Below are 24,762 nucleotides of genomic sequence, written 5' to 3' on the forward strand. Positions count from 1 at the left end.
GTTTTAAACATTTAGCACAGCCAGGCTTGCTTCCCAGTACTCCTTCTCCAAGCAGTCGTGATCAGCAGTACAGCTTATCCCTTCCTTGCAGCTTCTAACCAGCAAGCTGGATCCTATTACACACAAGCTCAAGCTGTATGTCCTGCCTCACGCCACGTGGCCCATCACCATGCTCCCAGAGCAATTAACAGACACAAGTATTGGTTAAGAGACTGTCATCATACGAAACGCAGTAACACAAGTCTCTTCCACAGACTCTTGCTTTACCTGTGACTGTTTCCAGGGCAAGAAAAAGCAGGGTTACTTGTGTATTGAACAAAGCACTCAACTTTCACAGAAGTTGAGCTTCCTACCATGTTATTTCTGGGAAAGCAATAAAGAAGCAAGTGTCACATTCCTGGCAGTTTTATGGGGAGATTTTGCTATTCATGTATACAAATGCTCATCATCCCAGGTGAGCAATGTAAAGGGTATGTCAGAAAATTAGATCAATCAAGAATCATTTGAACATGATGCCCTAAACCAAAAGTGTGGGCTTCAGGGAACAGCTTTCAAGCACAGATCCTCCTACTAGATTCTTTGCTGCCAACTGTGAAGAGTTTTGCTCCAGAAGGTAACGGTGATTCAGCAACCTGTGACCTGGATTATCTGAGAGAAGATCAGTCCCTCAAGATGTTCCCCTTTTATGGCTTGACTGGCTCCCAGGAGTGGGTGAGACCCAACACAGAGATCTGGAGACGCCCAATTCTCCATTTATCACCTCAGGTTCTGGTGTAAAAGAGGTGCCCCCAGCCACTTACAGACAAAATGGATCATGCAGCTAAAATTGGCGACATGGTGGGCATAATCCTTTCAGATCCTTTCTGTGGCTGTGCTGATGCCAACATGGGAGACACCTGCTGCTAATTTGCCTTCTCCCAGATAACAGATATCAAATTTTCTGTAATCTTAAATGTATTCTGAAATCCTGCTTTGCTCAAGTCAGGCAGAAGTGTTTCCTACAGCTCTGTGTTCTCATTTTTCAGCGTGGGATTTTCAAGGCCAGCTTTACACATCTCACCTCGGTGATGGCTGCCTTCTTCGGTGCTAGACCTGAGGAGAGAAGAGCAGAGCATCAGTAAAAGTAGGGACATCAGACAAAAAAAACCAACAAACCCACTGAGAAAATAGCTTAATGCTTCACTCTTTCAAGCGAGCTGGCAAGCTTTTCAAGCAGGTAGTTCTGCTGTTTTCAGTTTCAACAGTGCAGGAGGCTGAAGTTTCTGCAATTTCGTATGCAGGAACACAAAGATGCACAATTCTTCCTAGCAATAATGTCTCCTTCAGTAGAGAGAGTTCTTGTAAATCCCTGCTGCACCGTGAGCAACGGGTCCACACTACACTGAAGAGTTGGTTACGTACAGAAGCCCAGAGACACACTTAAGCAGCTGCTTTCCAGCTACTCAGAAGGCACTTGACAAGCTATATTGATAATTGAATCTATTTATAGAATCCAAAGTCCAAATGTATTGCAAAAATGGACACATCATTTATCTAACGCTGCCTTTGGGAGAAGTCACCATTACTCCATTACAGTGAACGGTGAGAAATTAGGATTTTGCCTAAAGCTCTGAGATATATAATCACAGCTGGAAACGTGGGCCCAAACCCTCCTCTAACACGAGGCCATCTTTCCACTTCCTAGCACAAGCCCAAGTCTGCAAGGAGCTCCTTATTTTTAGACAACAGTGAGAAGAAACTCCTCTGCCACCAGCCCCACAAGGTGTTTGCTGACCTGAGCGCCTTGCGTGTGGGACCACAAGCTCCAGCCCAACTGGCTCCAGAGAGCCACCATGAAGAAAGATCAAGAGCTGCTCGAGAAGAGCTCCCCACCCCAAGCCGGCAGCAGGGCATTCCCTGCCAAGGCAGCCCCCCAGCCACCCAGTTACTAGGAGAGAAGCCCACTAGCAAACCATGCAAACCCGTGTTTCCATCTGTTTCCAGGTATGAGCCTGCCACTCTGTGCTCCTGTCTGAAATGTTCCTACAAGCATAGATCATTAACCAACCCACAATCCTTTAGAAAGGGCTGACTTCACAAGAAACCATTGAGTGGAGCTTGAGACTTTTGGCTCTGCAGAAAGGCTCTTCCAAACCCTCAACTACTCCTCCACTTGAGAGCAACGGGTGGATCACACAATCTGCTGGTACGCAAGCCCTCTGACTCGAGGAGAGGGACATGCACACCCAAGCTGGGGGGGTAGTCCCTCTCCGGGGGAGCGGGAGATGTCCAGCCCTCCCAGCTGAAAAGCAGGAGAAGCCCCAGAGGATCCAGCCCAACACACTGCTGCTTCAGCATCTCCCCCATCTGGCCAAGGAGGAACTATGATGATTTAGCTGGGGTAATGGAACTATGATGGTTTAGCTGCTTAACATCCTCAGATACAAGCAGTGATGCTTCGAGGCTTGTTTCAAAATGAGCCTGAGCAAGAAGTTGGGTGTAACAGGAGCGCAACGCTCTGCAGATGACAACAATGCTAAGAGTGCATGATTCAGTTGTAATTCAGGACATATTTCAGACACTGGGAAGCAAAAAACCAACAAACCCAACAAAAGGCCCTTGGTGGTCACAGGGGAGATGAAAACTGCTCTTCATCAGAAGTGCTGTGGTTATTTCACCAGCCTGGTCTCTGCAAACTGGGGGTCCCCTGGTGCAAAACGGGTCTTGTCAAGGTAGCTCAACTGTCCACAGTGCAAACCCCAGCCCAAGAGCTCGACCCACGTCTGCAAGCCGGAGTGGCACAGGAAGACTCACTGCTCGTTGTTTTGTTTTACATTGTGCACTCTAGTGCCCAGGTTTCACATCAGGAACAGAATTAAGAGACTGAAGCGAAGGTCTGAAATCCTTCTCCCTCCCTGAGATACACTGCACAATCCCATCCCCACCAGGAGAAGGGGAGGTAAGCAGAGCGGGAGCCCCTCGCCCAGGCGGAGCAGCTCCTCTCCAGCACTGCCCTGGGTTGCACAAGGGGCCGTCACCGTGTGCGATGAGCAACATGAAACCTCATCACTCCCTCCAGCTCTTTGGGACTGCACCAGCACACAGCTCAGAGGGCCACTGCCAGCTCAAAGCCTGCACTTTTGCGCTGAAAACTTAGCTCTTTGGCCTCAGACAACACAATTTTATGATCATTCAACAAAGAGCCCCCAATGGCCAGGGGAGCAGAAGATACGGCACTAAGTGAGCACTTGGCTAACGAACTTTCAGGGCATGGGCTGGAGTAGCAACTCAAGACCACAGAGGAACCCAAAGGGGCAAGTGGTGCTCCAAGCTGAACACTGGAAATTGCTGGGAACACGCTGCAGCCAAGAGGGCCCTGGGCCAGGGAGACTGTGTTCCCCCTGCCATGGCCACAACCGCTCCCCTATTGCTCTAATCTCTTCTCTGCACGATGTCACAATTCCAGAGCAGGAGATTATCTTTAATTTTGTGATAATCACCACAAGTCACTTTCATTCCCAGCTTTTAAGTGTCTGCTGCTGTACACATACCAAAAGTGGAATCTACACAAACTGCCTGCATTAAGGAAAGGTTCCTTACCAGAGGTGAGGAACTGTGGATCTTCAGGAGAAAGGATGCTTCAGGTAGACAACAGCATCGCCAGTAAAACCTCCATACCCTCCGCTTCACCCAAGAAAAAAAAAATTGCTTTATAAAATCAACTTGTCTAGGCAGAAAATGAAAAAAAAAAAATCTTCCACTGGCTACTTGGTGCACAGCACTCAGCTGTGCTCATCTCAAAGAAGCTGACAGATGGCCCTGCAAAAACTGATTTAACTCCAGCTTCAGGGCTATACAGCCATGAGAGACAGCAGTCAGGCTTGCGGGGAACAGGAGCTTTGCTGCAGGAAGTTTCAACAGTTAACAAGCTAACTGAAATGATTCGTATCTGATTTGGTGCAGCTCAGTGAGGGTGTATTCAGAAACGTGACAAGTGGCTCTGGAAGGGAACCCGGGATGAAACCCCAGATTTCTGCCCTGCCTCCAGCTCGTGCCTGGCTTCTGTAGTGCGTTTCATGCACACTGGACCTGCCGCCTTCAGTTCCTCTTCTCATCAGTGCACAGCTCTGAGCTGGCCCTATCCCAACGCTCAAGCTCCTGCGGAGCCTCAGAAATGCTTCGCTTGTGGCATTCGGCAATTCTCATCTCTGAGTTAACATCTGCTTTTTGTCATGGGCCTCTCTATTCACAGCCACCACCAGCCTGCCCATCCCCGCCACAATGCTGATACCCCACAGGACAGGGATGAATTTACTCCTTGGAAACCCTCTGCGCATCTACTGTCCGACACAGAAAATGACTCTCAAGTTTTAGCATGGGCCAGAGGAGCATGAACCTACACAAGACAAGATATCCCTTTGCTCCTCTTATGCAGTATACTGCATCAACAGATGGGTGTTCAGACATTTTCAGGCCCCTCACCCTCCATTCACATGTCGGATTGCTTGCTCCCAGTAAGCAAAGGACAACACAGACCAGCAGGAGGGCTGCTGCTCACCAAGGAACACCCTCATCATCGTTACCAGGTTCATCAACAGCCTTATCGGTGCATCTGAACTCACAAAATGGTGCAGGGTTGGGATCAGAGCAGCTCCCTTGGCTTCTTCCAGCCCACAGACTCTCTAGATCTGTCATCAGGGAACTGCAAGTGATGGCAGAAGCTGAGAAGTTAAAATTGTCGAATCTTTGGGCTTAAATACAAACTTCATGAAACCCAGAAAATACTGCCCTGGATGTCTAAAACTTAGAATGAGTTTAAGTTCAAAATACAGGTTTCAAGTTTTGTTTACATGCAGAGAATGAATTTTAAAAACTGATCAAGGGAAAAAAAAAAAGTCACTCAGATCTCTCAAAACCAGCTAAGGCAAATTGACTGGCAAAACCCCTTCATTATAAACCTGGAAAAAGCCACGAACGGCTTCTATCCACTGAAAAGGAATTTAAGAAAGTTCACAAACATCCAGCAGAAGCCTCCTTTAAGATCTAACAAAGAAGTCTTCTTTATAAGACAGTATTTGATGCTTTATGATGCTCTAGAGAAGTCAAAGTAAATTTGCATAACAGGGAGATTTATCTGGACTCCTTTCTTGGGTCGGAGATGGTGCTGCATCTTTAATAAAGGCTTTACTTTATTAAAGTGTTTACGAGGAGATATACAATGTGACTGCAACTAAAAATACATTAGAATATAAACACCACATAAGCTCTTCAGCTGCAGGCTGTACCAACATGACCCCTCCAAAAATGCAACACGCTAGAGACCTGCCATTTGCCACTCACTCTCAATTGGGGTGGTAGTAATTGCAATCAAACATGGCTAGTTTTCAAAGTACATTCTCCAAAAGTGCCGGACCAGCAGTTTACATTTGTTACTGTTGGCTTTTTTATTTGTTCTTTGTTTTTGAACTACTGAGCTGACAGCAGCCTTTGCAAAAATGACATTTAATACTCACCCAGTGTAATCTGCTAGAAAGCCATGAAATTCTGACAAGTCACACACACGCTGAAGGAGGTCTGGATCTAATTTTACACTTATTCAATCAAAAACAAGACATGACACACCTGAGCAACCCATTTAGATGATAAGAGGAGGTGAAGACTGCAACTGGGATGCTATGATTGTTCAGACCACTCTAAATGCAGCCCTGCCTGGTCAATGCATTCTGTACAAAAGCATTAAGAAACAGAGTGCTAAGATGCGAGCTGTGAAAGTTAAAGGCTATACACATGTAGCAGACGTGTTGCAGTCAAAATACAGAAAGTCTGAAAATGAAATGCATCCATCAAATGAGACGGCTGTGACTTCCCGTAAGGGACAGCTGATAAAAAGATTAAAATTAAGGGGGGGGTGGAGGAAGACAATTCAGAGAAGATGCCAGAAAACACGTCTCGGCTGAGAAGCAGCATCTGAACTAGCGCAGGCAGCCAGCCAGGGCTTCCTGACGAGCCAGCACGAGCACCAGGCCGTATCAAAAGGGAAAGGCAGAAAGCACCTCTGAATTTCTTCTCACACTTGAAATGCGTGGCTTCAGCTCCCAGCAAGCAGCACGCAGGGGCAGGCAGCCCAGGGCAGTCGTTAGAGGAGGGAACAGAACCTGGATGGATCCTCAGCAACCTGGAAAAGGCACCTACTGACAGCCTGCCCTTCCCAGGCATCAGAGATGACCTACTTCTGATCATTAAACACATTTTCTTCCCATAAAACAACACAACTTGATTAGGATGAGAAACATCAAGTAAGCCACAATAGTAAATAAAAAGTTTGGGGTTTTTTTCCACCATTAAATGCAGCATCTCTTGGCAGAAAGAGCTGTAGCCAACTGCTCTGCACCCTGGCCATGGAGAACTGCTTCAACGGAGAGCTTGTAGGAATAACAAGGAAATAAAGCAATGTGAGAAACTATCCTTGTCATATAGAGTCGACACAGAGCTTTGATACCAAACTGTATCAATTTTTCCCTGGAGCACTTGCTGAATGAATTTGTGGGATCAGAACTCACACTGGCTGAACACAGCCTAAACTCTCTCTCCACTGTTGAGCCCCATCCAGGCCGGTGCTGAGGCAAGGCTTGCTCTGTCCCCCGGGGCAAACACGGCCAGGAGAAGGAGAGACACCTGCAGCACAGGTAGCTCCACATTCCTCAGGACAGCCCAGTCACCGTCCGAAGTCCAGCAGTAATTTGCAGACAGAAGTGCTGGCAGCACCGGGTAGTATTCGGACTGGACTACCAGGAGCAGCCAGAGGTAAGTAATCCCATTTAATCCCACCTTGGCTGCCCTGCTCTCCTCCCCGTCCTCTGCTCCCACTTACCACCCACATCAGCTCCGTGCCTCGTTTTGCCATTTCAAGCACACAGGAACCACCTCCACTTTGTGGAGAGAAGATTACATTTGCAAACCATGATCTGATGCACCAGCTCTATGTGCTGCACTCTTTTCCCATGCCCTTTGTCTTATTTATTTGAGCATAAACTTGTTAGGGGAAGGAATGGCATGGCTTGTACAGATTCTGGGAAAGAGCTTAATGTACCCTCTAGGTAGGACAGGGCCTCGGGGCACTGCCACGATACCTACCCAACAGCACTGACACAGCTTGCTCCCTCATTTCCACCCTGGGCAGCTTTTATCACAAGCTCTTCAACCAGCCAGAGACAGGCGGGCAACAGGAACCCCCTGAGGCAGCAGTGAGCCCCAAACCCAGCCCTGCCCCAGTCACACCTCCAGGTTTCCGACTGAGGGATTTGAACCCCAAACCAGAAGCGGTCTCTCTGCTCCCTTGCCAGCACTCCCCAGGCATCAAGTAACGTAAGCCTTGTATTACAGAGCCCAGCGAGGGCTGCTCAAAGCAAAGCTTATGGAGCATCACCACTGCAAGGGACTGCCACAAAGGGATGATTCTGCAGTAAAGGCACCTACCAGCCTATTTTATTTTTGTTTTTATGCAGAAACTCTTTCTGCCTCAGAAATAAATCTGTTTATTCCAGCTCAGGAGGCAGGGCAGAAGCTGAAGATGCAGGCAGGGAGTTAACACATTCCTCCCTCAGCTGCAGGTGCGGGACCGCATCCTGGGTGCAGCCCTCCTCGGGGAGCCACACTGCTGAGCCAGGACATACCATGCTAAAACGTTTCCTTGACAACTCCCCAGAAAAGCGCTTACAGCACGGAAGCCCAATTACAGTGAGGAATGAGCAGGACAAGACCAGGGAAATGAAATTTAAAAAGAACTGATTTGTTTTCTTGTCTCAGATCAGCTGCATGTAGAAAAAAAAAAAAGAAAAGGACAATTTCGGAGCGCCTAGCCCGAACCGTGTGACACAGCCGACAAAAAAGCCAAACAAAAATCTCATCAGGAGGAGCACACAATAGCTGACACCCAGTAGCGGAAAAGGCTGCAGCCGTTCGGCTCCACGTTCAACTGTGTAATTATGCAATCCAGTGGGATGTTCAGGCAAACATCTGCTAGATGGGAAAGGTGCAGTCTTATCTGAACAGAGTGTTCCTGCTCCCTTCCACGCTGCTGGTCACAGGAGGACTGCGGAGTGGAACAACACACGCTGCCTGGCACGTCCAGAGCGGCCGAGTGCTCTCCCCCCTGCCCACGCGGGCAGCACAGGCGGAGAGGCGAGACGCTCCCAAGGTCAGGCACCCCGGCTCGGCGTTAGGGATGCCAGCCTCTTCCTAGCCTCTGGCTTCTCTATTACAACCTTCAAGTCCAAATCCAGAATTCACAGCAAAGCTTGATTAGGATTAATTAGAGACAGCAAACATCACAGCAGGAAGCGTAACCTCTCCAGGACAGAGACAACTCTCCGTGTCTGTGACGACATCCAGGCACAGTGGCACCACACTAAAACCACGACGCCAATTTAGAGCAAGGCCGTAACAGGCTGAAGGACTTTGAAGTCACATTCCTTACTATCAGCCAGAAGAGCTACAGCAACACCCAAAGGTTGCCCCCTTACCTTTGCTCAGGGGTAGGATAAACTTCACATCCCCTACTAGCGGGTCCCAACCCAGCGGCACGGCTTCACTGGAGCATCTCCTGCCTGCTGGGAGAGCTGGAGTTCAGCAGAAAGAAGACAGAGAACCTCTTGTTGCCTTTCTAGTCGTGTTGCAAAAACATCAGGGACCTGAATGTAGTGCAGGACCCCAGGCAGCCCTTGGGACCCTTTGTGTGTGTTCAGATGCAGTTTTCAGCTGCCACAAGGTCCCAGAGAGCCCATTTCCCAACCACAGGTCAGAGAAGCACAAAACAGCTCTGCAAAGGCTTGGTCCAGAATTCACTTCCCTCCTTTGTTTGCTGAGTGTTGCTATCTCCCTGCCTGCAGGCTCCTGCCTAGAAGCAGGATTCAGCACTTTTAACATGCGTCCTGCCTCTGTGCAGGGTAAGGATGCTCAGCTGCATCCTCTGTTTGCTGCTCTCCAAGTGCCACTAAAAGAGCAGAGATGACTAATCTGAGGTTCCATACTGCTTGCCAGAGCCAGAGCAGTTGTTCTGCCTCAAATACACATGGTTTGTAGTGTGGCATGGCTCAGTGCTTCAGCTGCATGACCTCAGCACCTCCTGGCAGGTAGGGATTAGTGCTCTGGAGGCTCTTCTCCACCATCTGACCTCTGCAACTCGCTGTCTCTGCAACGATACCTGCAAGGCTCGTACCAGGCACAGGACAAGGAACCAGTGGCTGGAAAAAGGGTGACTTCACTGTAGCCAATCCCAAAACTTCTTAAGCTGATAAACAGCACAGGATATTGTTACTGAGAAGGCAAAACCCCTTTAACTAGAGAACAGGAGGATGCCTTTGCACAACATCAGCTTGGTTCCCTTCACAATATTGCTTCTCTGGGTATATCCTCCAAGGATCTCAGTGTGTCTTGGGAGAGCACTGGCAAGTCAAAGAAATTATTCAACCTGCTTGTTGGAGCAGCACAGCAGACACAAAGAGCACTGGACCGCAAGCTATATGAGACAGTGACAAACTATCCCCCCTATTTTCTCTCTCAGCCCTTCTGCACAGGGGGTTCTGCAGCTAAACAAAGTCAGGACCTCTGATCCGGGAGGGATGGGTCAGATTGCTTATTGCTGCCACTATTTACAAGTGTCTTCCTCTAGATGTTACTTGACAGAGCTTACTTCCCTTGCTCATTCATCGTGAAGAATTATTCTCAGACTAAATTACATCAAAATAGAAGAATGCAACTCAAGAAAGATATCTACCTCCCCAAATTTTCCATTTTCTGACCTTCTAAATGACACGTTGAAGTCCAGCTGCTACAGTCACAGCAGGTCAAGAAATCTACCTGAAGTTTCACAATAACCACCTACCACAATACCAGGATATACAAAAGTTACCACTGTACGCACAGCTTTAAAACTGTGGAGGCTCAGCATCCCAACCAACAGCAATCTCCAAAGGAAAAACAGTTTGCAGGCCACCATCCACAAGTCATCCCGAAGATGCACCTGGATTTTTAATGAGTGGGGTATTTCCTGATTTACTCCGTAGCCAAAGCTGCTCGGCTAAATCCTCTAAGATTTAATTCCACTCTTGCTAATGTCGCTTGACAGAGATTTTCCAAGGGTGCTCGAACACTGAAGACTTGAAAGGGGATTTCAGAAGGGGTTGCACACAACATGCGTCATTGGATATAAAGTCCTTTTGCTAGGCTGCTCACATCAGGCTGAGTAAACTCTCCTTCACAAAACACTTTCAGGTTGCCACGGGTGCTGCTGCCAACACTGCAACATGCACACGGATGTAGAGATTTGCACCGCAGTGCTGAGGACAAGGTCTGGGTGGGAGAGGAGGTGAAACCTGATGTCAAGACAAAAGCATCAGGTTGAGTTTCTGGACCTATTTTTAGAGCATGGGTTTGTGACACAGCCCCTCAAAGAGCACGTCCTTCACCCAATTCAGACACAGCTTTCAAGCGGACCACGTCCCACTAAAAAAAATGCAGTTAAAAGACATGTCAGGAAAAGCAGACCAGTGATCCATCTTTGACAAATATACTTCTAAACAAACCTAAGCTTTTGCTGCTTGTAACAACTAGAAATTCAAACTCTCCAGGCTGCATGCAAGTCTCACCTGAGCTCGCTGGGCACCAAGCTATCAGAGATTTCTTGACCTCTTTCTAAATTAACTAGCCCAACTGACACGTGGCAGAAGGCCAGGTCTGGCTGGTGTTTTGCTGCTTCCCATCAGTGCCCTCTGCCCGTGTCACAGCACCCTGCTCCCTGCGCTGCCTGCGCCCTCTTCCTGCACAGGCAACAGATTTCACAGAACCCATCCAAACCCTATGGCAAGCCGCAGTGAGGGCCAGGCAGCTCCTTAGGAGCAAGCTCTGCTTAGTCCATCCCAGCTACTGCAAATCCCTTCTGCCAGATGGATCTTATCCCTCCCCGGACGTGCCAATGCTTCCTCTGTCCCCAGACCGAGGGGGCTGGTACCCAGGAGGGGTACTGAGCCTCCAGTCCTCCTCACGTTTCCTGTGAGCAAACATCCCCTGCAGCAGCAGCAGCTCTACACAGACCACATACCCGGGCTGTAAGACTGAGGAAGGATCTCTAGGGCAAAAGTTAGTGCTGCAAGGCATGGGGGGACTGTAGGTTAAGTTTAAATTATTGCTCACCACCATGTTCTTTTCCCACCAGCCTCATTAAGACCACTTCTGCTCTCTGTGACTGGAGTGTTTCGGTTGGGTGCTCCTGCTCTGCTCTAACAAAGGCACCTGAACAGATGGAACAAAACAAGCTACAGCAGAACAAGCTCAAAAGATGAAGTGTGCTGCCAAAAATCGTAACTCGAAGTTCAGCAAGTAGTCTCTTCTCTCCCTGGGATCCTGGCTGAAGCATGGCAGCCAGTGACTCAGCTATCAGCTGAAAATAAGTTACCTAAAAAATAATGTAATTTTTAAAAGCACTTCTGGAGCTCTTAGTAGGAAATACAAACAGGTGAGACCCACATAGATGGTGGGAACTGCTAACAGGGTTCCTATGCTGGGCTACAAGGATATTTCAGTTGCATTACACCGACAATCACGGACAGCATCCTCCAATACAGGTAACCACTAGCTGAAGGACAGGCTCCTTCTGGCACAGATCTGCAGTTTGCTCAAAAGCTAGGTCAGTAAAGCAGCTTCTCCTGCCCAGCCTGGAGGATTTTCAGTTGGAGGCTGAGCCAGGCATTTATTACTCCTATTTATCCAAGTGCAGCTATGTCAATTTATTTACTCATTCGGGAACAAGCTCTGCTCCAGACTCCGCACAGGTATGTGTCCAAACTAAAGATTCAAAAGAACAAAGAGCAAAATCCAAAAGAGCACTTGGGCTCCCGAAGTGCTGCGTAGGCAGAACTGAAGCACTGATTACCCGCAAACTCCTGAAGGCACCCCAGGTGCTGAGGACCCTTCAGATTTCTGGCACTATTTTCCCAGAGGCTGCAGCACACGTTCACACCCAGTTCAGCCAGCAGCCCCCCTGCAAGCGGCACCACCGTTTGGAATTCCGAAGAACACAGAATCCACGGGCATTGCTGAGCTGTGCACCGGGCAAGTGGTGCACTTACCCTTTGCATCCTGCACTGCATGGGACAGAGGAGTGGTCAAAGTCCTTCTGAAGTCTTTTTGTGGTTTCTGTTTTAGGTGAAAGAAAACAAGTTACCGTGGAGCTGAACAACAGCCATCTGGGTCAGCTCTTCTCCCAGCTTTCCAGAACCCCCAGCTCTTGGGCTGTAGGTTTTGGCGCAGCTCTGCTTCAGGGAGAGTGGATCTACTCAACGCAGAAAGCCACAGCTGAAGATCAGGCTGCAGAGACAAGTGACCACCTCAGAGCCCACATGGCTCATACACATGATTTAACTCTTGTAAGCTCGAGGTGCAATTCCGGTCCTAAAACAAGAGTCCTGAACCATGAACAACTTGATTCTTGAGCCCTTCTCAGGGCTTTATTCAACATCTGCCTGATATAAGGAAAAACTGGGGATGCCTTATGAAGAACAAAGTAATTCAAGACAGCAGCATCGAGTGAACTTCAGTCTAGCATTTCTGAACTACACAGAAGAATCTACAGGATATTTTAATATTGTTTGCTAAGACTTTAATAAAACCAGAAATGAGGTAGTTCCCCTGAACGCTACAAGGCTGGATCAGCCAAAAACACACTGCCACTGACTTGCGAAGGAGGGAGGGGACAGCACAGTCTTCTCCTGCATTTGGAGAGAAACAGAAACTACAACCAGGCACACAAACATCATACCTTCTCTCTGAAAAGCATCTCCAGGAGGACAACCCAGCCTCCTGCTCAGGTTTCCCCTCTCAGCTCAGCTGGTAGGTGCTGGCTCTCTGGTTTATGATGGTGTGTGCATTGTGGGGTGGGAGGAAGGGAGACAGACGTGTGCAGTAACACTGGCCACATAACAGCTCTCTGTGGGGAATATAAGATACACAGGGCTGACACGGGAAGCCCCATGGCTTTAACTCTATGTTTCCTGGCTCCCTACCCAGTAATCTTCTTCCAGGCCAGATGGCTCAAGCCTATAGACCCATACCCGCCAAGCAGCAGGGCTCCTCCAGCCTCACCAGTGAGGCCAGAGAGATTTTAACAGGTGAGCGATTTTTACAAAGCACAGCAAAATGGAAGTTAGAAGGCTTAGAGCAGTCAGGGGCTGAAGGCTTTCCACGTGAAGAGAAAAGGCAGGTCTGATGGAGCAGAACCATTCTGCAGATACTGCAGCGCCACTTAAAGATGGACCTGACCAAGCTCTGAAGTTGTAGATGGGGCAATACTACTTGGCTTTATCTTCATCAAAATGGGTGCACTAGTTTTGCCAGAACTTAAAGGCCAGCCATAAGGCAAAGGACATTCAGAGACCATTATTTTGGCAAGTCAAAGCAACCAAAACCAGGAGCTCTAATAGAAAACGCTAGGGAACAGACAGCACTTGCCACTTCTGCCTATAATATATTACATTTCCCTTTAGATGAGTAGCTGCTATTCAAGCATATTTTTCTCTCTCCCTCCTCCAGGCTTTGGATTAAGTAATTTTTCACCCCACCTCACCCTTACGGATTGTTTTTAACCCCACCTCATAGGAAAACTTGCATTTAAATTTAATTTCTTCAGGTACTGTAAAAACCCACCTCGTTCCCTTAGGTTACAGTTTGCTCTTCATGCTGGTTACCTCCAGCCTTCTTGCAGTCCTAGTTTTCAGTTTAGAAAAAAGATTAAAAATAAAACCAATCTTTGTGTTTTAAAACCTGGGAGTTAGGGTAGGCATAGCATCTCTCTGAAATTGGTTATAAACCTTAAATCTCAACACCTCATGGAAGCTCATGACTGCCATCCTACCAAGGAAAACAACAGCTTGCATGTATTAAATGAAGTTCCTCCTGAATTACCACGTTCTTCGTAGCTGATGGAGTCCTGACAAGCAGCCCGTTACCAGTATTTCATCTCAGAAGTGTCTTCAATTTAATATCAGACTATATTGGCCAGCTCTGCATCTGGTATATGATGGGCAACCCAGCTTATTATACCAAAGTGAAACAGATAAGGCAATTGCCATCTTTAACTGAAATAGAACTGTCTTGTCTGACAAAGTGCACAGTCTTTTTACTTTTTTTTAAAGACAGACCCATGTTTATCAGGACTTCGAGGCCCTCTGCAAAGGAGCTGCAGTCAAGACTGCAATTATACACAGGAAATGCACGAGGCCAGTCCACGAAGAAGCTGCAGAAGCAATTAGCAGTTTCAGGATATTCACTCCTTCAGTTGCTCATTTTCTTTAATAAGCATTTTCTGGCATTACCAGCCTAGAAGCCTCTTTCTCAAAAGAGCGTCCTAGATAGTTAATCCACCAGTGACTCCTACTTAATACCGAAATGAAAACAAACATCCAAACCTCTGAGACTAAGGTGGAGAAAGACTATGTCATCATTTCTCTTCCATCAAAATTAATTTAAGCCTGAAGAGATGCTGGTTTGAGAGGAAGTATCCTAGAATTGAAAAAAAAAACCAAAACAGTATGCATATCAAAAGCTACAAAATGCAGCACAATATGCACCCCCCAGAAAAACTTAATTATCTTGTATAAGTTATCATTACAGGAAAAAAAAAAAAAAGTAGTAAATAAAGCAAAGGCAATTGTTAGCCTTCCAGATTTCAGCTGTGATCGCTGAACAAACAGTCCTTACCAACACAAGAGTTATCCCATAACGTGCTATTTAAACCCACAAATAATCACCACCTGTTAGGCCAAACTGAAAAACTCTGCCTTATTTCTGGATTCCACCTAGGCAAGTGTTTGCCCTGTAACTGAGGAGCATGTCATTTAACACTGACAAGTACAGCTCCAAGACGGTATAATCTTCTGCTGTCTTTGTTCCAGCTTTGAAGTTAGGGACTGTTTTACATCTCTATAGTTTGCATTTCTGCCAGCAAATTCTATGCCGTTTTGTACGCTGCCCCCGTCAAGATGCATCCAGACAGATGGCGAGAGCAGCACCAAATACATACAGAAAGGAAAACTGTCATTTTAAAGACGACACCCATTCAAAAGTGACATTTTACAGAGAAGACAAGCAGTTTCAGGTATTGCATCTGCCCTCTCGGCAGCGCGTGGGACTTCTGATCACATTACCCCTTCCTCTTGGCGTGGGGATGCACACACTGCAGAGCCGGCTGCACGGACAAACTGTGAAATCAAGAAATGGGAGAGAGAACCAAGTTTCACATCAGCATCTAAATGGAGTGACTGCATGAAGTGCCATCAGGCACACATTCAGGGAAGGAGCACTCAACCAGATGATGATTTTAGCCAGCTGCCTCCCTCTGAAAAATGCAGTAATGGACAATTTTGCTTTGAAAAATCCACAAAATTTTGTCCATCAGATGTGCAGAGAGACTACAGAAAGAAAACTACTGCAGCATCTTTGTCATCAGCTGCTGTATCCTGCCCACAGTAGGGGCTTTGGTAATATTTTGCTTGCGCTACTGCCCAGGTCATGGAAAGTGCCAAACATGACAAGCAAGCACTAAGTCACAGGCAAATTTCTCCTGTCTTTTTACAGCGGTTAGCAAAGCACCATCATTTCTGCCTTGTGTTAGAGTCTTCCCTCTCCTCACATTAACTAGCCATCGGTGTTGCAAAGCCAGCGCAAACTTCACTTAGAAGAATCCTGCAGGAAGAAACCAGGCCACCCGACCGGTGGCAATGGGAGACTCCAGCTAATCGCCTTCATTTTACTTCGTAAAATGGAAACTTGTGTTTCTAGGCCTTATGCCAAACCTGAAGGTTCTTCTTCAACCCCTCAGATCTTCAGGACCTCGAGTAAAATCAACAGACATCAGAGATGACAGCCAACATGGGGCTGCCAGAAGCTGGCCCACTTTGAAGCGGTAACAAAACCGAGGAGGTTCCTAGAGCAGGAAACCATCTGTGTCTCATTTCAGCTGTTGCAACCCCCAAGGCCTTATTGACCATGCCGACACAGCAAGGGAGCAGTACATCCTGCTGGTGGTGTTTCCATCACCGACGTACACGTTGGTAAGATCAGCTGTTTCAAGGTACAACAGCCTGCCATGGGCCTTGCAATACTTTGGAGATTTGTCTTGAGCTTTGGACAGGTTTCACGAAATCTCTCAAAACTTGCCAATTACATAAAAATATTTCTCAAGCGCTCCAAACCCTTTAAGCTGTATTGACATGCCAACCAAAATCGCTCCCAACACTCAAGTTGCTTAAACTGGTGCCAATTGGCCTTAATTACCTGAGCTCGGACAGTCCTGAATAAAAAATGAAAATCCATACACAGCCCTTCTGAACCAAACTCCAGTCACTGGAGGGCTGAAAGGACTAGCATTAGAAACAGGTTTATACAGGTATCCACACTGTAACTGAAGCAGTACTGTACCTGCACTGCTGCCCAATTTCAAGTGGAGAAAAACCAAGTAAATATCCAAAAGCTCAGGAGGATGCTGTTAACTTGCCTTTTAAACAGAATCAGTTCCACCCATAAATCAGGAATTCCACCCTAAAAAAATAATTGGGAACACTTCGAAGCCATTAATTTCATGCACAGAAGCAACACTATTCTGCTCTACTGCTGGAGAGAATTTTTTTTTTGGTAGGTAATAAACCAGTAGAAAAAACCTGCAAAGATCACAAAATGCCCCAAAGGTAGAAAGCAGCAAAGCAAAGGTTGTCCCACCTCACTGTCACCCTGCAGCAAACGTGGCTGGGACTGTCTCCCATCCCACAGGAAGGGGAGGAGGGAGAGCAGATTAAGATGACCTACATTACTCCTGCTTTAAATATAAGGTAGCATCGCTTTTATTCTACCGATCTCATTCCTCCCTATCCTTCCTCACATGGACAACACACCCTCTGCTCAGGTTGGCACATAGGAGTGCATCCAGCCTTGACCAGGGAGGCAAAAAGTTGTGCATCAAACCTGAACTCACAAGAGAATGACTTCACAAACGATGCTGTTAGTGGAGACTACATGAGTCTTTCATGTCAGTCCATCAGGTTCTCCTTCCCCGGTCTCAGCGGCCATCTCAGCCACCGGAGATCTGGACCTTAACTCACTTGAGTGACAGAGTACAAAGCAGCAACTGAGAACAGCAACCTCCAAGGGGAAGAAGAGTGTAACTGGCAATTTAACCACCACCTTGCCAGGCAGAGAATGAAAGGGCAAAATAATCTTGACTAATTCTGCTCTTGCAGGATGGTGACATGGTCACCAGCATGGTCTGACACATTCAAATGCCCATTTTGAAGGGCAGCATCCCACTGCGTCCAAAGTGTGAGTTATGTTAAGGACAGGCTTCCACACCAGCCCTGCCAAACAACTGTGTGAACTCAGCTACTCAGTCTCAAAAGCAGCAGATCTCTTTGCCTCCTACAGAAAAAACATGAAACAGCTGGGGAATTACTCTGAAATACTAAATTCAGTGAAAGAGTAGGGACCCAACTGGCTCCCAGCCCAGCACTCCCCTTCCTCTGCTGATGAGCTGCCTTTCCTCCGGGAGCTCAGCGCTGGTTTAGGTTGAAGCGTTCCCACATCTTCTGGAGAAGAGATTAGGAGGTGTCTACCATGATACAGGGACACAGAGAATCTGAAGAGTCAGTAGTGTGACTGAGCTTCATCAGAGAAAGCATCAACAAGTTTAAATGCAGAGTTATTAACTACTCTGGCTACATGGACCCTTGAAGCACAAAGAACTAATTCTGCAGGAGGCACCAAGCCCCCGCCATGCGAGAGCATCACTCAGCAACAGCTACTGCAGGCACCAGCGGGATCGCTGCAAATCCACAACGCAGAAACAGTAAAGTCTTAACAGTGGCAGCCAGAGCACCAAGACAGCAGCTGAATTAGCACATCTTTTCCCTGCATGGCTGGGAGAGATTTGAATGTTCTGCAGTAAAATGAAAAGCAGCGTTTGAGCTACTTGGAGTTTGACTGGCACCAAGCTCCCCACGTCACTAACGGTACCGTCCCAGCAGCACGCTGCTACGCTTTCATGACTGCAAACAAGGTAAAGCTGCCCTCTTCTTATAATCCGTTAATTCCTCCAAATTCAGGAGATTGTGGTGTTTCACACAGAACAAAGACAAGAGCTTGTTGCATGCGGTGTTCCCATGCTCAGCTAATCTCCAGGCCCTTTCAGAGGCGGCGGCGTTATCTGCCCAGGTTGGTCTTGTGACAAACCCTGGGCCATGACCCAGTTTCCGCTGCCAGATCCACGAGCACCTTGTGCAGAGGGAGCAGCTACAGGTGTGCGCCCAAAATCCACTCACACAACAGGCCAGTCTGCAACCATGTAGACACTAGAGAAGTAAACAGCCAGTTTCCAACTTCTCTTTCCTCCCAGGAAGTCTTTCCCACCCTCTCAAACAGCAATTTTCAAAGAGAACATGCAGATTCTGCTAATTACAGAGGAGATGAGGACTGTGCCCCCTTGATGAGTCTGCAAAGCGTTTTACACTCCTCTCACTGAATGTGAACTGTACCCGCAGTGATTGGACATGTTCAGGTTTATTTTCTGCCACTCCAGATCCAATGGCTGCAAAGCCATGCAATTATCCAGAGGGACAGCTCTTCCAACAGTCAGTTGCAGGGATGCAACTGTACAGAATATGCGATCTCCATGCTATAAAATAATGCTGTTCTTTAAATACCAATTATTCCAGCCCATTTCTGTGTTACAGTGAATATTTAAGAGAACCCTTCATATTACACACTGACTTTCTAGCTGTATGCATTTGTATTTTTTTAAACAGGATTAGGGAAGAGTGGTGGGTATTCAAAGAAAGCTGGAAGAGAAGCAAAGGGGCTAACTCAGAGTGAAAGACTCCCAGTCTCTCCCTAGAGCTGTGAGACGATGAAACCCGTTGTGGTTAGCAGTGATCAGCAGTATCGGACAGGCCGTGAACACCAGGGCAACTGAACATGTTGAAGCCTCCAGATTTCCTCACCACCACAGCACATACTCTGACTCATCCTGGGTTATTCACCACAAGCCAGTGCAAAAACCCACACGTAAGCTGGGGAAGCCACAAGAACACATGATGGAAGACGACGACACTTAATTAGGGGTTGACAGCATTTTCTGCTTAAATATGTGGGTGAGAAGAGACGAAGTGACAGAAAAGCTGCTCTGATCACTTTTAGCTTTTTAATTACAGAAAACGTTTCCCAGAAAGTCCCGAGGTTAACTCAGCTACTGGCAACACTGAAAAACCTCAAACAAACAAGCGCCAGGCTGCTTAGGAACAGAGTATTTCTAAGACCTACCTAAAGAAGGAAAAAACCCCAACATTACCTTATTATCATTGGCTCTTGGTAAGGCTGCTTGGAGAGGCCAGGCTCCCCTCCCCGGGCTGAGTCTCCTAGTTATCCAGAGAGGAGGTGGAGAGCCTGGGAAAGCCAGCAGATGCTTTTCCTTTTGGCACACAGCTCCCCACGGAGGTTGGTGAGCAACACCCGGCTGCTCTGCTTTGGTGGTCAGTGCTGATCAGGATCAAAACAAAACTCACTTCACACAGGACACCAGTTTGGCTTTTACACGACCCTCTTTCTGGAACTTTTGTTGTTTCATTTCAGCATCAAAGGGCCTTTTCTTTCCAGTCCCTTGCAGCGCTCTCATCTCCCTTTCTGCCGTGCTCCCGTTGTTTCATTGCCATGAGTGCAATCATGCAATGGAATGGATGGGCAGCCCTGCACAGGTGAGGCTCAGCACAGCACGTTTTCACTATAACATCCTTCCCATTAGAGGAAAATAGGTGGCTGCACTTGCTTGTTGGACAGAGTGGTGCACCATCAGTAAGCAGCAAACACAGAGAGGGCACTTGTGCCAGGATTTCTGCTTTGCTGAAGACTTATAGAAAATTACAATATTTTGCTCCTTTGAGTTTCTGCACCAGCCACAGATGGATTTAAAAATGGCGAAATACCACACAGCACTGCCCCAACAGTAGCTACTTACTGGGAACCCACACCAAACAGCTAGGGCTTTGCACCTGCATAATGCTTTAAAAATATCTTCTGCCTGGCCCCATGGACATGATCACGGACGTCCAGTCTGATGTGAGTAAGAATTTCTGTTCTTGGGCACATTCACGAGGTGACTCAGCTTGCAGGCCTGGAAGGCAACAGCTTGGGAGAGTGATACTGTCAGCTGGGTTATTAAACAAATTAAGTTTAAAGGGTACTATCAGAAATTTTGGTTAGACACCTGGAAAGACAATGTGAAACAAAAACCCCCATCTAGGCTTTCTTCTACTGTTCTGCTGATATTTATGAGTTCAAACATACAGAGTCACTCCTCTCCCTGCAGACACATCTTTGAGAAAAGGAGGCACCAAGGCCTCCAGTTTAAACTTTCCAGGGTCTAGAGAGCATGCCCCAAAACCAGCAGCCTGCTCTGATACCCACTGCTCCTGTCAGCTCCTCAGCACCACAGGCTCTGAGGGAGATCTGAGAGAGCACACCCATGGGATCAGACCATCTGAGGAGGCCAGGACCCACTTTGGCTCCTGCCTTCCCACAGCCAGGCTACAAGAGGGAGCATCTCCCACGAGCAACATGAGCAGCAGCTCTGTCCGCGCGCTGTTGGTGGGAGCAGAGCGTGTGAACCAGTCTGCTGAAGGTCACTCCCACCTAAACACAGCCAAACCCTCCTTGCACTGGGAATTCGCAAACATTTCCCCCTCCAACTCTGCTTCTGACATTCCCCAGTACAGTGCAAAAGGTTCAACGTTTTCCGACTTGTGAGTTGCAAGTTAATTATGCCCATGGAATGCCTGCAGTTCTCATACGCACAGACAGGAACTGATCTCCTGCTGGGAAGGTCCCAGATGCAGCAGGTACCACACATCCATGTTGGGAGTAAGGCACCTGCCAGGCCTCTACAGATTAATCCTGGTCTACAGGAATATGCTTGGCAGCCCTAAAAGATGAATGGGAATAATCAAACATGACAAAGATGTAAGCAGCATGCAATGAGAAGGGCTCTCCAAGCCTCTGTCAGGGTGCTGCACAGCCGTGGCAGACCTGTTTCTGGACTCAACTGGCTGTGACTGAAAGACGTGTTCATGAAGAAAGCGAGCACTGGAATTCCTGCTGCTGCTTTCAGGCTGCAACCACCTTATATGGGAAAATCATATTTAATAAGACTGTGCATCTGGCGAGAGCCCATAATGGTCATGTCAGTGAATCACTTCAATAATCGTTCCTAAATTACACACTGCTCATACTAAATCCACTCAGGTCATTCCCTGAGGAGCCCTTCTGGAGAGGCCCAGCGACCTTCCCAAGTGGGACACGGTGGCAGCAGCTTTGCCAGACGCAGATCCAGCAGTGGTGTAACAGGCTGTCATATACAGGTCAATGCCAAATGCTAGTTAATGAAAATTAGATTAATCATCCTTTGTCCCGGGTTCTTGGGGATTCATTCTCCAGCCTGTCCTGACACCGATACAGAGAGGCTCAGTGTCCTTCGGGCAGTGCCCACATCTCCCTGCTGCACAAACGCTGCCCTTTGCAGCCCCCAGAACCCATAATCCCAGCTTCCCTATTCATTTCCAGCCATTTCATATCTTAAAGGACAATTAATTTGCCAGAGCAGCCTGAATTCTATTTTCACTGCCTTCCTCCTTCCCTGCAGCTGAGCTGTGACTTATTGACTGTGAAGTAACTGCAGGGTCTTTAAAAGTTCAAGGCACAGGGTGTTTTTCTGTCTGTTTTTGCCTAGCTGACTCCCTCTGTAATCATCTTCGCTAGCACCATTTCACAGGAAAGAGGCATGTGACATCCAACTAAGCTGTGAACCATAATCATGCTGGGGATGATGTTTACATTTGATTTTTTCCTCAAGCTGATAAGCTCTCTTCAATTTCCCTCTCCATCACGTTGGTATGGATTGAACTGCTCGTGCCCCACAGGGTGGAATTCTTCTCTTATCTCTAATCTGCTCACTGAAAAAAAAAATGCTTCCAGCAACCCTTCAAAAGTCACTTCAAAGTTATCATTGCAAAGAGCGAAGAGCTGCAATACCGTTCGTCATCTGTCGCAATCAACGCTCTCCCAGCGCTTTTTGCAGATGGCCTTACAGGTGCCGCCAGCATCCAGCACACTCAGCACCACTGGCTGGGGCCAGGATCTCCACTTTGCTATCTCCAGCTCTGCGTACAGTGAGACAACCGTTGAACAAGAGCATAAATACTTGTTAAATCATTTCAGCTCCCTAATGCAGAGGAATTCAACCCTGAAGAACACGTTGGAGCCTTCTTCTGCCCAGCCTCTTAAGCCATAAATGATGGGCAGACTGCAACTTATGTAGCAGGAGACACGAGAAATGGAAATAAAGCAGACATCAACTTTGCTTCCCCATCAGGCTAAGAATTTACACCTTTGTGAGGAAATGGTGGAGACCAGCTTTGGTATTGATTTTGTACCAACAGCTCTCCAGTGACTTGAGCCCCTTGGATAAAAGGAGGTTTCCAGACAGAGGTCTCCGGGCTGCACCCAGGTAGAGGGATGGTGATGTGCCCTCTCCTCATCCAGCCATTTCTGGGGTCAGGGCACCCCAGCCTGAATGATCCCGGTGCTCACCTGTCACCCTGCCCGCACACAGTACCTCTGTACGTTACCTCTACTCCTGCCAAAAGCTCTGCTATCTGCACCAAAACCGGCAAACAGTCCCTTACACTCCCGGCAGCCCGTTCCCAGGGCAGGGGGGTGCAGATTCAGGGAGATGGCACAGCAGCCATTTACATCTGACAGATTTTGAAACTCCCTCTTCAACCACAGCAGTTACAAAACTTTTAAAAACCTCAAAGCTAGGTCCTTGGAAAGGGACAAACTGGGCCTGTGTGTTCATGCATGAGTCCAGCTGCTGGCACTAAATGAGGTTTTATCCTCAAAGATATTATGAGACTTCCAAAAGCTCCCTTCAGAAGACTCTCCATGCCTTAAGTGAACCTAGTGTCAAGGTCTCCCTGACTTTCAGCTCCTCTCCTCCACCTAGTTTTACTCCTGTACCAGACTAACCGGCTCCCCTCTTGATATTTCCTGAGCACTTGGGGAAGCTCTTTGCTGACCCAACCCATGGTCTGGATTAACCCCACCACGTCCGTCTAAGAGTGCAGCACACAGCCATCCTCGCTCTCTGACGAAGAGCTGGGGAGCACACTTCAGCTACACGGATAATCCTTCATCAATAGCACGAGCATTAAGGTGAGTGCATCGGGGGGTCATGAACACTTCAGCCCCTCCACCACTGCTTCAAAGAGCGGCGAAGGCATCGGCGCTCCGCACGCGAAATCGGGTTTGTCGCCATCAGCTTTGAAACAATCAACAAAACGGGATGGTGTTCAGCTCCTGGGCACGCTGCTGGGACACAGTATTCCCATCTGAGGCAACGAGGACCACCAAGCACACCGACATGCTCTGCCAGTCAGTCCTGACCCAAGACATGCAGCGGAGCCCACCCTTCACGCAGGCATAGCCGTGCCTTCGTGCACAGCCTGAGGGCCACCTCCAGCCCCCCCCCCCGGTTTTGTTCTCTTTCAGAAAATGCTCGTTAGCTGTTGTGCACATTGTCCCCAGCCCTCCTGGGAGCTCCAGTTGCAAGTGCAGCTGAGGCCGAGTGACACAATTTGGACACTACCCAAGTGAGGAGTAAGCAACTTGACTTGAAAAATCAAAGCATCGGTGAGATTACTGGCTCCGTTTCATCTTTTTTTACTATCGGTGTAGGGTAAGACAGCCTACAGGTTCGTAAATTCAGATTTACTTGCGAAGGGAAGACAAACACCTGCTTAAACCCCTCCTGAGCAACAGTCTCCAGATATCTTGTCTTGACCTGAACAACAACCCTCTCCCCTCCCAAAAAACAGGAAGGTGACAGAGAAATCCGAAGGATAAACAATATTTTAATTGTTCATCAGCAAGGGATTCTCTCTTTCACTCCCTCAGCATCACAAGCTGAAAGTCCACCAGCCACACCACACCATGCTGGGAGAATAGTCCCAAAAAAGGGGTCTGAGCAGTGGGGGGGGCACGCCTCGAGCAACCTTGGGAAAGGCAGGTTGCCCGCAGCCAGCCCCTCCATTTTCCCTGCAGCACCAAGAAACTGAAGCAGGAAGGCTGGGGACAGCTTGCCACTTGCCTAAATCTCAGCACCTTACCAAAAATTACACGTTACATCCAGCCCCCCTGACGTGGCAGATGACATGTATGAAATAATCACAGCTTCCACTGTAATTTGTTGGCTTGTAGAAGATCTAACGATCCTCATTTAAAGGCCTGAAGACAAGGAGATTGCTGTCATAACACAACCAAAACCTGTCTACCTCGTAGCAGGCTCTGAATAAACTTCAGGCTCAGACAGGTGCTCCGGAGCTTCGTGTCAGGCCCACAAAAGAACGTGTCAACCCAACAACAGAGCGGGGCTGTACGATCACAGGCAAAGCTAGCAATTTTGAGGTTGTTAATGAACTATAAATTATTAGGAAGCAAAGGTGGACGCAGGTGCACTTGCACAGCCCCACATATCTGATCCCGCCAACCGAGGAAGCCAAAATCTTTTTGTTAAGGCTGTCAGCAGCGTTGTCAGGCTTGGGCTTGCTCTCTGCCTCTTACGAACGGGCCCCCGGGTCTCACCGCTGCCCAGAGGGGTCCTGGCGCGGCAGCAACGCCGCCTCCCGCTGCCGGGGGCCG

The 24,762-nt window shown here is 47.9% G+C and overlaps 1 protein-coding gene across 10 annotated transcripts in view; it reads right to left on the reverse strand.

Moving 5' to 3' along the window:
• The window catches only part of PIP5K1C (phosphatidylinositol-4-phosphate 5-kinase type 1 gamma), a 46,387-nt gene extending 24,267 nt beyond the window's left edge, over window positions 1-22,120 (reverse strand). For 9 of the 10 annotated variants that reach the window (XR_003400043.1, XR_003400041.1, XM_026865177.1 and 6 more), the window contains exons 1-2: window positions 11,170-11,206; window positions 1,061-1,092 (exon numbers count right to left, since the gene is read on the reverse strand). Coding sequence is in view for 7 of the 10 variants with exons in the window: in XM_026865177.1 (XP_026720978.1) it covers window positions 1,061-1,092; window positions 11,170-11,197 (60 nt within the window). In the remaining 3 variants the exon portion in view is untranslated. Of the gene's footprint in view, window positions 1-1,060; window positions 1,093-11,169; window positions 11,207-22,095 lie in introns of those variants that run through there. The other variant, XR_003400042.1, reaches the window with a different exon arrangement.
• Window positions 22,121-24,762: the final 2,642 nt, after the last annotated feature.

The sequence above is a fragment of the Athene cunicularia genome (assembly GCF_003259725.1).
Source record: "Athene cunicularia isolate RWA chromosome 28 unlocalized genomic scaffold, athCun1 chr28_part2, whole genome shotgun sequence".
Classification (NCBI taxonomy): domain Eukaryota; kingdom Metazoa; phylum Chordata; class Aves; order Strigiformes; family Strigidae; genus Athene; species Athene cunicularia.